At 42.1% G+C, this 13,545-nt stretch overlaps 1 protein-coding gene and 1 pseudogene across 1 annotated transcript; one reads left to right on the top strand and one right to left on the bottom strand.

Moving 5' to 3' along the window:
- Positions 1-1,238: 1,238 nt before the first annotated feature.
- On the bottom strand, positions 1,239-5,551 carry ppm1na (protein phosphatase, Mg2+/Mn2+ dependent, 1Na (putative)). Its single transcript, XM_069147323.1, has 6 exons — positions 5,146-5,551; positions 4,015-4,586; positions 2,281-2,398; positions 2,090-2,204; positions 1,916-1,979; positions 1,239-1,299 (listed from the first exon to the last, which is right to left on the bottom strand). The coding sequence occupies exons 1-6, from the start codon at positions 5,549-5,551 to the stop codon at positions 1,267-1,269; spliced, it is 1,308 nt and encodes a 435-aa protein (XP_069003424.1). The 3' UTR covers positions 1,239-1,266.
- A 3,336-nt stretch (positions 5,552-8,887) lies between these two features.
- On the top strand, positions 8,888-13,357 carry LOC138197512 (reticulon-2-like; annotated as a pseudogene).
- The last annotated feature ends 188 nt before the right edge of the window (positions 13,358-13,545 follow it).

Below are 13,545 nucleotides of genomic sequence, written 5' to 3'. Positions count from 1 at the left end.
TTCTGCCTTTAATTTGAACCATCTTCCTCTGGTTTTTAATAGTATTGAAACTATTGAAAAAGTGAGGTGGTTTTAATAGAGCTTTTCTGCATTTCCTGTAGTTTCCAGTCTTTGCGCTGAATGTCCTTCACACTCTGATTTTAAGACATTGTCATACAGTGACAGATTTAAAATATAGTCTGGTATTGTATTGTGTGTAGCTAAAAGTCCATGGCATCATTCTTTCCTTGTTTGTGTTAAAAAGTAAATTAGAGCTGAGATCAACAAAATAATCAGAGAGAAATTATTCTGTGGTGTAAACTTCTATAAGTCTCACAACCTGTGCATTTCATGTACATGTCTCTAGATGTGACAAACATAATATTGTATTAAAACGCAAGTCAGTGGACTTCAGTATTTCAATTTATAATAATGGTACAAATTATTTGATCAGAGAGTTTTAATTGATCTGTGCATGTGTTGACCATGAAATCTGCAACTTTTAAACCGCACAGGGACGAAACACATCACACATCCCCTCTAAAGCACCATATAGCACACGTTTAATGAGGTATGTGTGCTAATTCCTGGAAGACATCTCATCCTCTTCCCTGGGTACAGCCCTCCACCGGCCTCCGGCTCCAGCTCCATCTCCAACCCTTCCCTGCATTCTTCGTCCTTTTGTGTCTCGCCTTCTGGCTTTCTTCTCTTATGGGTTATGTTTATGTTGCTACAACAAGTCATTGCTATCCATGTCACCTTTGCTTCCCTGACAGCTTTGTGCAAACTATTTATTTACTGAGAGATACTGCAGTCCGCCACGAGACTCTGATACACATGCAGCCCACATGCGCAGCACAAATTTGATCAAAGTTGTTTTTTTTTTAAAGTGAAACATTATTTTGGTTTGGCATTATTTATTGAGCAGGAATAGTGTACATGTGTACAGTTTGTATACAGAAATACAAATGAGCTGCCTCAGACAAAGGCCTGTAGCAAAGTAAATATCGACCAGTGTCTCACCAGTGCATTGTGTGAAGAAATCTCATTAAATATTCCTGTCAAATACATTTTTTTTTAAAGATACATTCCCAGTATCATAATAAAATTTTTTTTTGATTTAAATCTCTTTTTAATTGACCAGAAAGAAAATATGTGCTGCCATAATATATTACATAAAGAATCAGTTCAGTGCTCATCTCTAAAATGTAAAGTTTCTCATTCAAGCATCACGGTCTCCATGGAGATGGTGAAGCTGGTGTTGATTCTGGCTCCATGGTAACAGCTTCAGCTGGAGTCCTCCTCTGATCCCTCGATGTCCTAAAACGTCACAAGACGAGACGTAGTGTTCCAGTAGTTTGATCACAACGGCCGTACTTTCATTTTACAGCTGGTGGCACCACGAAATAGGAAGAGAGTAGTTTTATATGTTTAAGCAAAAATGTCAAACATTTCTGGTTCCACCACATCAGATGTATCAATTTACCGATTTACTTTGTTGTTAATATACTAAACATCTTTGGGTTTTGGACAAAAACACAATTAGGATGTCACCTTGGCCTTTGGGAAATTGAAATGTGCATTTGTCACAATTTTTTTTTAGATCTGGCTTCAAACTTTTTTCCAATTTTGTGTAAATGTTTTTATTGCTTGTTTTGTTTATAGCTTTAACAGTTATTACATAAGAAAAAAGAATCAGCAGTTGAATCGGTGATAAAAAAAATGTTTTTAAGTTAGTTGCAGCCAGTTGATTGTGATTTTAAAACTTAAAGGTCAAAGGTCATGATTTAGGATTTAGTCGATCACTGTCAAGAAAAAGTCTTCCATCAAGTGAAAACTATAATCTGTTTGGGATTTAATGCAAATATCCGTTCATCTATCAGCATCAGTTTTTTTTCTGATCACACGCTGATCCACTGAAACATGTCTGTCTTACCATTGGCTCCTGAGTCCTGGAAGTCATGACATGCTTCTGGTATGAGGAGATGATACAGTCTCGTCTGCCGGGAGGGAAACAGTGTTGGTACATTTAAAAGGATTTCTGCTTTCATTCTCCAAAATTAATTCTGCTGTAAATCGATTAGTGTTTCCTGGACGATGAATTGCTCACTTGCTGGTGATGCCTCCTCCCGGCGGAAGCCCTGGCAGCTCCTCTGCTGCCAGGAATTTGATCACATACAGAAGGTCGGGGTCCTCTTCTTTGGACCTCATCATCTGGATAATTTCTGTGATTGGCAAAGAAAACGGTTATAAAATAGGGACAGTCAGTTTGGTGTGTTCAGTGGCAGCGTTTCAAGTCACCTTCCACTTTCATGTCAATATGTCGTTCCAGTGCTGCCTCCTGCTGCAGCGCCTCCTGCGACACCTGGGGGGCCCCGGGGAAGCAGACGATGATGATGCTGATGTTATCCAAGCTGCCCTGCAGAGGGAGACAGATTCAATTGAAGTGGAAATAAAAGAGACGGTGGCGGTAAGTAACTAAATACATCTACTCGGATTGAGGTTCTTGCTCTTTACTTGAGTATTTCCAGTTTCTCTAACTTTACAACTTCACTTCTCTTCCTCTCAGTAAGAAGTACTCTCCTTTTTAATTACATTAGACAACTATAGTTACTAGGTTTTGGTTTTCAATTTAAGACTACAAAAAGCTATAATTACTGTATACATTATGATGCATTGTGATACAGTAAATATAACAACACAGGGGTCTAAAATCTGCCAGAAATGATATTAAAATGCTGCTTATCTGTAAATGCTTCAACAATTATAATCCAGTAATGTCAATCTAATATAATATAAATGACTACTTTCGCTTTTAATAATTATATTTTTGATATACGTTTTACTGATAATACTTCTGTACTTTAAGTAAAATTTTCAATTGCAGGATTTAAACTTCGAAGAGGGCATTTTTGCTCCGGGTAGTTGTACTTTAACTGAATACTTCCTCCAACACTGGAAATACATCTGTTGATCAGGAAAACATCAGGGGACAGAGCTCTGTGTAAGGAGACTTACAGGATTTCTGGTTGATCAAAGCAAACTAGTTTTGACAACATATTAATATCCTGTACTGTTCCTGCAGTGTTATAACCATCATCGCGTTGGTTATGACCTCAGTGATGTGCGGAGCGAGCGTGTGCTGGAACTCACAGTACACGTACACATGGACTTCTAGCAGGTGCATTAAGCCTTTTTAGGTGTAATAAATAGACGCCCGTGGCGTCGGGATAAACCACTGAGCTGGTGTACGTCGAGCTGTAATACTCGGCTACCGTCAACACGCTCACGTTCAGTCTTAATCCCGACCATGTGCAGCTTTTCTTCCCTCCTTCCTCATCTCCTGGGATGCCTTAATACAGCTATTTATAGGGCGGGTGAAGGGCTCATCACTGGTTAGATAGACAGGTACTAAAAAGCATTAAAAAGACCAGCGGGAGAAATCTACTTAATCATGCCGGTGTAATACCTCCTCGCAGGAAACCCGGCCCACCACGACCCCTTCTTAACGTAAGGTTACCGTTCATAAATATTTAGTTTATAAAGACATACAAGGCTACCACTATTGTTTTGATATTTTGGTTTAAAATAGTTTTAAACACTTTGATGTTATATATAAAACGAATTGATTAATAGTTCACCTTTTTTAGTACAAGACAAATTGTGTCCGTTGTACTTCCATATGATGGATATCTTGTTTACTTCTTCTTTGATAAAATAGTTCCTGGTTTAATATCAAAACACTGGCACTTTTTCTTTAAGACTGATCTTAATTGGGCAAAATGATATTAATAGACACAGTGAAGCCGTTTGCAGCTACAAGAACATTTCTAAATTATAAGTTTCTTCATCAGTTTGCTTCATTAAACATCTGCAGTGCAGTCTAGCAGGGAGGTATCTTGTTAGGTAAGTTTGAATGCCAAATCGGAGAGCTTTTTTTTATTCAACTGACCGGTGACACATGTCAGTATTAGAGTTTTCTGCTTTTATTGTGGGTCTTGTTTGTATTGTGGCTTTGGTGGTCTGACTTCTCACCTTATAGAGGCAAAGGTCAATGACCTGGGTACAAATCTCCCTCAGGTCGTCGCACACCTGCAGACGGCTCCGCACAAAGGCGCACAGTTCCTCATTCCCAATGGCGTCCCAGACGCCGTCACAGGCTAGAATTAGGAACTCGTCTTCAGGTGTCCTCGCCAGCTCATACACTTCTGGCTCTGGTGACACTAGCTGCTCCGTCTGTGGCCTCCAGTCCACCTCCTTGAAGTCAAAGTCCCCCAGTGCTCTGGAAACGGCCAGCGAGCCGTTGACTCTCTGCAGGGTCACCGAGCCTCCGGCGTTCTGGATCCGCTCCTTTTCTCTGGGGTTGAAGGGCTTGTGGTCCTCCGTGTAAAAGACCACCTGGCTGTTGTGGCAGAGCAGCGTGCGAGAGTCCCCACAGTTGATGAAATAAATGTGGCTTGGCGAAATCATGACGGCTGCTGCAGTGGAGCCACTTCTGTCCCAGTTGTCCTGGCGAGCCAGTTTGTACATGTGACGGTCAATGTCAAGGAAGCCTTCACGGATCCCCTCCTTCACCTGCTCGGGGTCCTCGTCTGGTTTGACCCCACCTGATGGGAACCAATGGAAACATCTGGCTTTAAGATAGATTTAGACCACACCACAGTTTCTACCACTACCAGGGTTTTTGTACCATATAAACTTAGGGTTTGACTTGGGTCACAGTATTAAAACCTCCACTGAAGAGAGAAGACGTCATCTGTGTTGTTGGCGCAATGCTGTAGCTGTGTGCAATAACATGAGCAGCACACTTCTACTGCAGAACTGCTGGATTAGATTGACACCTATTTGATAAAGAAATGCCCAAAATGACTTTTTTAAAGCTTCCCACAGCTAATCTCACACTGAAACCTGAATCTTCTTATCTTTTATTAATCTGTTCTTAATCAGCTGTGGTGTGTTCCTAAAACATGTCCATTTACCTGCTGATCAGAGGATTTATTTATACAGATTTATTGTACTTTTTTTCAGTGTTTCAGAAAACGTGCATGCCACAATGTCACAAAAAACTGAACCTGCATCCCCAAACCAAACGCTTAGAGGTATATCTATATATTTAACTTCATGGGGTAATTAGACTCATCTCAGTAGGCAGTAGTTTTTCTGTACCTGTAGCCAGGATATGATCCAGCAGGTTTCTGGAGCAGTACTGTGCCACTGTGGTGCCTGCGTGTCCATCGAAAACAGCAAAGTAGCTCCAGTCCTTGAGCTCTCCTTTCAGCTCGGGCATACAGGTGTGGGCGTCCTCCATCTGAGCCCTCCAGCCCTGCATGCTCGCCACAGCATAGTTCACTCCCATATCACATCCACCCTCTAACACGTGCTTCTCCAAGATGGGACGCTCCAGGTACGGGCTCGGCATCGAGTCGTCCTCATCCAAAGTGTCCTCATCTCCAGACCCCATTTCCCTCGATCCCCCTTTGAAGAAGAAGGTGACCATCCTCTCCGTCTCTTTGACCAGCTGCCGGAGGAAGGAGGGCACCTCCACATTGCTCGCGCGCCTGGCCGACCTCATCACGCCGCGGAGCCTGTGCTCAAGCTTCCTGCTCGACCTGGCAGCGGGCCGTCTCCTCCGGGTGCCGCTCCTCCGGCCCTGAGTTTTCCTCAGTAGGTCCAGTGCAGCAGTTAAGTTCTGGCACCCCAAGCAGGTAAGCAATTAGGTTACTTTAAATCTGATCCTGTTAAATGAAAAACTCAAGTTGGTTTTCTGTTAAAGAACATCACAGCCATTTTTCATCTTTAAGTTGGCTTGTAAAGAACCCTTCCTGCTTTTTCAAATATAATGTGTCTTTCTCTCTCTGTCTTTCTTGTTGTGTGTCTTCGTCTGCCTGCCTCTGTTGTTTTCCCCCATCTATCAGCTCTGCACTTCTATTGGCCGATCTATTTCTGTTGATTGCCCCCACCTACTGCCTCTCTTCGGTCTGTAACGCTGTTAGCTAATCACCTGTGTCTGCACACGCGCATGGATTACGAGCATGACATTTTACACAATACAGAGGCAGCCCATCATTAGTTTTGCTTGCATGCTTAGGGACTTTATGTCTGATGGAATAATTATTAAATCCAAACAACTTCATTTTGCGAATTTTTTTAAGTATCAATTTGACAATACTGCACAGCTGTTGTATAAGTAAGAGTTTTTGGAGGAAGATTTTAAAGTGGGAGAACTTATTGTCTTGAAGTTTATATTAAGATTAAGCTTCAAAGTATTTTCTTGACATTTAAACAGCCGTCAACCAAACAACCCGCGAACAGGGTTGAATATCTGTTTTGGAGATTTGGATCATATCGCATGGTATTTATTGAGCAGTGAGAATGTCCCCAGTTACGCTGGTGTTCCCAGGGTCCAGAATAAACTTTTAAACTTTTAAGATGTGTTTTCCTCTAAAGAAATTGAACAGATGTCTTTCCTTGAAAACTGAGGTTTTTATCACCAGCTATTTCTGTCTAATTTCAGCTAGATACAGGTTTTCTCGTATCATGAAACGTTCTCACATTAAACTGCGGTAGATCATCATGGTGTCCTGTGCTTCACAGATAAAAGTTATTGTCTAGATAGTATATTTACTTATTAATTTGATCTCATGTGATGTCAAATCATCGCACAGCTTGACAAAATTGAACTTGTCTTGATAAAGACTTCAAAGAAAACATGATCTCCGACTAAACATGTTAAAATCATCTAAAACCTCAGAGCAGCTACTTAATTGACCTCGCCATGAGACCTAGGAAGGTTTTCTGCCACCATGTACTCTCTGTTTTGGGTAAAAAAAATAAAAAAATTAGTTGCTTCTTTTCAAAATGTCAAAAGGCACAAGCAGGTTCTTACAGCAGAAAGACATGTCTGAGTGAGTCGCTGTACAAACCATCCATACATACTATAAAGAAACAAAAACACAAGATATAAATGAAGCACAAGGTAAAACGAAGGTATAAATAGGATTTAAAATATGACAAATACAAAGTGGAATGAGATGTTCAGTGTGCTTCATTCTCCAAGTTAAATTCAAACTTTTTAAAGTTGTGTTATATGTTGGCGCTCTGCTGTGTCCCGTCTGGGACTTGCTGATAACCGGGGATGACAGCTGTCCGTCTTAATCTCGTTAGCTTGTGTGTATTTGCACTTTCTGACCTGGCTTACTTTTAGTGTCACATATAGTCCTTAACACTAAAAGTTTTATTATCCAGCTAAAACTAGAACTATCGCTTTCATCAACTGATGCAGGCGGGGCTTCAGGGGACGTGTGTTTGTTTACCTTCCTTTATCCGGTTAAGACTGAACACACACACACAGCAGACAGGACCGCACAGGAAGTGACATCCTCGTCTCAAAATAATTCATACAGCACCTTTGAACTTCAGTGTAGAGTTGTAAGATTATATATTTCAACAGTGATCCAGCTGATTGACTTACTGATCTCACCAACTTTATGTGTAGTGAAGTGTTGTTTCTCAAAATGAACAGCATGTTGACATCTAGTGGGCATTGTTTTGTACCAGGAAGCAATCCATCAGTCCCCTAACGAATCACATCCACTCGTATACATCTCTCCTTTCTGTTGGTACAAATCCTCTCTCAGCTTTTCGGGTCATTTGGTCTGCTAGTCATTCCAAACATAACATGCAAAACATGTTCAGGAAGTTTAATAATTAGGCAACACTGGAACAAATATTTGTAACATATAAGATGCTGCTGAATGAAGATAAAAATAAAAGAGATTGATAGGTTCTTTATTGCTTTTAAAATAATTTTAAAATAAGCACGGATCGGTAATTAGTTTGAACCATGAGCTAACTGTTTTTTTTTTTTAGCTTTGTTTTTAACCACACTGTTCAAGCAGTATATACTGTATATAGTCAGTAAAGTGTCAGTAATGTCAATTTCATAGAGCAATATCTATCTGAAGTTTGCTAACATTAGCCTCAATAAACATCTGATCAGTCCGGACCAAGAAAACAACAAAATTGTGTCCCAAACTGAGCAAAACTCCATATTATAATTTCCAAACTGACTTTCCACCATGAAATGTGAAACAAAAAGTAGAACAGAGTTTCTAAACATTGTTTTGCACCGCCTTCATTTTCTGTTCTAACCTTTTTCCTTCAATCATGATCCAATTAGTTTGTATCAACATCACTGTTACAGCTACACACTGCTGCCCCCTACTTTCACTGCTGCCCAGGCTTCTCTTCCATTTAATAAAAGCTAAAACAACAAAAAAAGGACTCATCTGAAAGCTTTTAGTTGATCCATTATATTATTTATACTGCAGCTTTTAAGATTAGTTTTGGTGTGGTTTATTTGTATAGTTCAATTTGTGAAACACTCACATGAGAACCAACAATATGATCTAGATTATGAAAACATAGCAAAGCATAATTGTAAATTCAGAGTCTAGACTGAGGCTTCAGCCTGAAATGCATTCCTCTTTGTATATTCTCATGTTTTACATTGTTCATGACGATCTCTTGCATCCGGCTCCTACAAGACCTTTAGATAAAAATCACCATGAAGGAGATTTGGATACATGGGCTCAGATTAGCTATGAATGGGAGATGACAACAGGGTCCGACAGACACTCGTGCTTCTCTCCCTTTGCTGTAGCTTACACCATATACCGCTGCAGTCATAACGATGCAAGAGGAGGAGGAGGAGGAGGGGGAGGGGGCAGGATGGAGGAGGGAGGCAGGGCGGGGCTGCTGAATGACAGAGCGAGAGGCAGGAGAGGAGAGGAGAGGGAGCCGCTCAACAGACGACCAAGAAACAGAAGGAGGGAGGAGGAAGAGGGTAAATCCACAGGAAGAGAGTGCCGGCAGTAGAGGAGGGGGTGGGGGGGGGCTTCCAGACTGGATGGGCCCAGCGATGCCTTGATGGAGCATGGGCCAGGTTTTAGGATTCTCCCACTGCCGTGAGTCTGCTTTTTGCTTTTGTTCTGCTGCTTCCATCTGTGCGTCTGTGTGGGAGGTCAGCATTTCTTCATCTCACTCTCATTATGTATATTCCAGCTCAGCATCTTTTCTAGCTAACTGCTACGAGCAGCGTCTGTCCTGGCTCCCCCCCGCACACACTCCCCCGCCTCCTCTTCCTGCTTACTGTCTCTCCCTCTCTCCGTCTCCTGCCTTTCATGAACACATGGCTGGATGGATGGATGGATGGATGGATGGATGCGGTGCAGAAGCGGGGTTGTGTTGTCGTTATTGGTTTGCAGATGTTTGTGTGGTTGTGTATGAGAAGGCTTTGCAGGCAGGCATGGAAGGAATGCAAGTTATTTCTCCCTCAAAGCGTCTGTTGTGCTTTGAAAACTGTGTTTTATTTGATCTTTTTGTCACCGGGTTCACCTGATATCCTCTACAGTTAACTTCATTCAGCTTATGATGATTTGAATGTGTTCATACATGTGCAAAGGAGAATATGCTGCACTCATTGCACAGCCTGGTTGATTTATTAGCTACTGTAATGTCATGCTGGCTATCTGAGGTACCGAGGGCCTGTACTGCTGCTAGTTTAGCTCTGGAAGGAAATTAATCAATATCCACTGACTTACAGTATGCAGCTGAAATCAGTCACGTTCCTTCGATCTCTAATTGATATTCTCAATTACAGTGACCTGTCTTCAGTGGGCTGTGTTGTGGTTTTGTATAGAAGTTGATATATGTTGATTGTGTTCACGAACAGTATATTTTGATGTGAAATAGAGGACTCCACATGAAACACACAGCACACTGTTGGAACTTTAAAGAATGACTCGTAACAAGGTACTGCAGTGTTTGTTGGGGCTTGTGTGTCTGTCAGTCATCGGTCGTACACCTACGTTGGATGTTTGACCGGCTAATTATCAAAAATATTGTGATTAATCTGTCAGTGTTTTGCTACGACATGTTTTTACTGTGGCTTTATATAAAAGTTTGACTGCTTTTCTTCCAGAGGAATATGGCTCTGTGGCCTCCACCCCAGACTCAACGCCTCCATGCACCGATGGTAAGAAACACTCTTTCTTGCCATCACCGGAGATATTTGTGGACATACTTATGAAAACAAGAGATTCCTGCTTTCTGGTGCATCCTTTGTCGCTAATAAGAGTTCACCTAAACACATTTGTCATGTTACTCCTCTAATGCTTGCAGTGAGGTTCCACAGGTTAGAATAGAAGGTACCTGTTTTGTTCAGTTTTGAAAGGGGAGCTGTTTTGTACCTATCAAAGATGTTTCATCCTTCAATGGTGCACTTTGTACTACCTGCCATCAAATGGTGCTCCTGGGTGCTTCCATCTAAAGGAACTATTTATTTAAAACAGAATCCCTGTCCCTGCAAAACTCTGAATATTATTCACTATGGCTTCAGTCTCTTTGAATGAATATGTGTCGTGACTTGCTGCTCTGCCCAGTGTGTGGTCTGTTTTCAGTGTTCGCTCTGCACTATTTTCTCTTTGTGCCCCTTGTAACTGTGCGTCAGTCTGTGCTTTCGGGTGACCTCGTTGTCTTGTTTTTGTCCCCATTCAGGCGGAAATGAGGAGTCCGAGATATATGAGCTGCAAACGGCCAGAGAGTGGTCTGACGATGAGGCGGGGGGAGACGGAGACCCGGATGATGATGATGAGGGACTGGCTTCTTCCCCGTCCATCTGGGGCACACCGCGTCAGAGCTCCCTCGAGCTGACTTTCTCCTACATCGCCATTGCCGAGGCCGAAGCGGTGGGAGCCTCTCGGCACCTCCGTGACCGACGCAGGGCCGGCTCTCGGGGAAGTCGCACCCCTTTGATCCGCACGGACACCCTGGAAACACTGTTGGACTCCCCCGATGTGGACTGGGACCCTCAAACCTTCCTCAGTCGAGAGGATGAAGAGGAAACATTGGAGAGGAGTGGGCAGGAGGCGAGGACAGTGAGGGTAGCAGGAAGCAGGGAAAGGGAGCAAATTGAGACTATTACTATTCAGCCCTCTCCCCAAAACCTGGACGCAGAAACTCAAGGAAGAGACGCAGGAGTCCAAAGAGAGGAGAGTGATACCCAGACTGTCCGGCCTGCCGCTCCGACCCTGTTATCCCAGCGACAGAGCCCCTCACGGACACTTCAGGGTGAGGAAGAGGAGTGTGAAGAGTGTGTTTTTATTGTGTGTAGTGTGACGTAGTGTTTGGGAATGCTGATGACCCCCCCCCAACACAAAGAGGATTTACTTTGTCCACCGGGGAACAAAAAACTGAATAAGCTGTCTGCACCGCTGATTTATAATTTAAAGTACACTGTTAGGTACTGTAGATTATTTAATATTAATTCCTCAACTGAACATGACCCCTTCTCACAATTAATGGGATGAATGTACCTGTGACTGGGCTGTCAGCAGTTCCAGCAATCAGAGTATTGAAACATAATGATCTTATCAAAAATCTGCTAAAATATGAAAAACAAAACAAAAAAATAGGCCATGTCGTTACTGGATTGTTGTTGTTTTTTTATACAGTACGTTAACGCACACATTAAGTGGTTGTTCAAAACATATTGGGGTTACAACCTCAATTTATTACCTAGAAGAACTCAAAGCGTGAAATAAGTTGGTCCAAAACCTTTTCAACAAAGGAACCTAAAATGCCAAGAAGAGGCTGCTGAAACACTTTATACGTAACAATGACAGATATTTATTTTACAGAAAGGTCAATAAAGATTCACATTACCTAAAAAAAAATAGAATGCTTTATTGTCCCACAGAAACAAACAAAGTGACAATACTGATCTTCCCTGCTCGCCACAAAACAGAAAATAACTGTCAGAGAACCCCTACAGAGCAGATGAACAAAACACTTCTACCCACTTGTCACTTCAGGCAGTGGAAGAGCAAAACATAGTTGTACCAAAGCTTTTAAAATCTAAATCACCCGAGTCAGTGGACAGAACAGTATAAGTGTTTAGATGTCACTATTAACTCTTGGTCAGACAGGAATCTGGTCACACTTTTCATTCTCATCTCCTCCATCCTGTCTGCAGTCATGAGGATCAAACCTTTATTATGTAAAGAGCTGATTATACAGTCCGACATTGGATCATGACCTTTCCTTGAGTCGTACTTCGTATGATGTGGCCCAGAGGCATAAATGAATAATGATGAGTATATAGTGGCCAAAAAGGGACGTTGAAGTATTTTATCATCTTATCTGTACAGAAATGTGATCACAACATCAGAATGTGGATGTTTTCCACTTGAAGTAACACAGAATGATTCGATGAAAGAAAGCCAGAACCACTGTCGGCTTACAGCGAGCAGTATGTGTGTAACAGCACACTTTGGTGGTTTAGTTCACAACCATTATTTAAAATGTAAAATGTTGCTGTGACATACACGATGTACTGTCAGCTATAATAACAAGACATGAGGTATTTCCTGCTGTATCAAATGAATAATGAAAGGAGTCCACCCTATTCATTATCACCTTTTGCAGGGTGACGGAACTTCTGTGGACAAAATACTCCACTCTGAAATAGCCACTTTGAATATGTAGCTAAGATGACATCACGTTAAAACATACAGTATCTAATTCATAGTATTTGCATTCAAAATGTTACTAGAACCAAATGTGAATCATAATGCTGTTGCAAAATGCAGTACAGACAAAAACGTTTTTTTATGCTATAATTCAAAAAGTCTGAAGTCAGTAGTGATGTCATCACCATAGTGACATCATCTTCTGTTTCCCAGCAGCAGCATCACCAATCCCCGATTCAGAGTCTCCCGTCGCCAGGGAAACCATTTCAGTCAAGCTGCTGACATCTGTGCGACCCAGAGGTGCAGCGTCCTCATCCCCGGCTGCCATTGGCTTCAACTCTCAGGAACAACTGGTCAGCGATCACTGGTTTTCAGCACTTAACCTAACAGAAGACTCGACAGTATGCACACACATAGCAGGTACGGGGTTATCACGATGTTATCTTGAAATACCCTCATTTTTATATAGCCTCTATTCATCTACCCCCCTCCCACCTCTTAGTCGTTGTCTTGTTGCTTAGCAAGATCCTCCTAATCCGATACTTTAAATAAACAGATTTCGCTCAGACCTTCAGTTACAGGCAGACAAAGATAGACCCCCACCCCCTCCCACATCCCCTGAAGTTCTGCCTGTTCGTCATTTCTCTATAGTAACCCTTTCTCGGGATGTCAGGATTGATTGGCTCATTGTGCGGATAGCATTCCTGGCTGTGGTTGACCTTTTGGACGCACCATCACCGCTGATGTCACAGTGTAACACTGCTGTGGTATGTGGGTGCAGTTTATATGCATATTTGTGGGGGTCTGTTGGGAGGGGAGGGGGGGTAACATCCCGTCTTCCAGCTTGATGGCACTTTAAGTGGACCGTCAGTCAGAGAGGAGCTGGGTTTTATTTTAGTGAATGGGGGGTGGTGGGGGAGGACAGACCCTCAGACTGTTGATGAATGTCTGGTCAGGCTGATAACAGAGTTTAGGGTGTCCTGAATACATTGCACACATTTATCTTTTGCAGCATCATATTTCTTCTGGTTTTAAT

Source organism: Embiotoca jacksoni, unplaced genomic scaffold (assembly GCF_022577435.1).
Source record: "Embiotoca jacksoni isolate LCO1_2020_lvr unplaced genomic scaffold, fEmbJac1.0.p SCAF_14, whole genome shotgun sequence".
NCBI classification, from domain to species: Eukaryota; Metazoa; Chordata; class Actinopteri; family Embiotocidae; genus Embiotoca; species Embiotoca jacksoni.
This window is presented reverse-complemented; position numbering and strand designations above follow the sequence as displayed.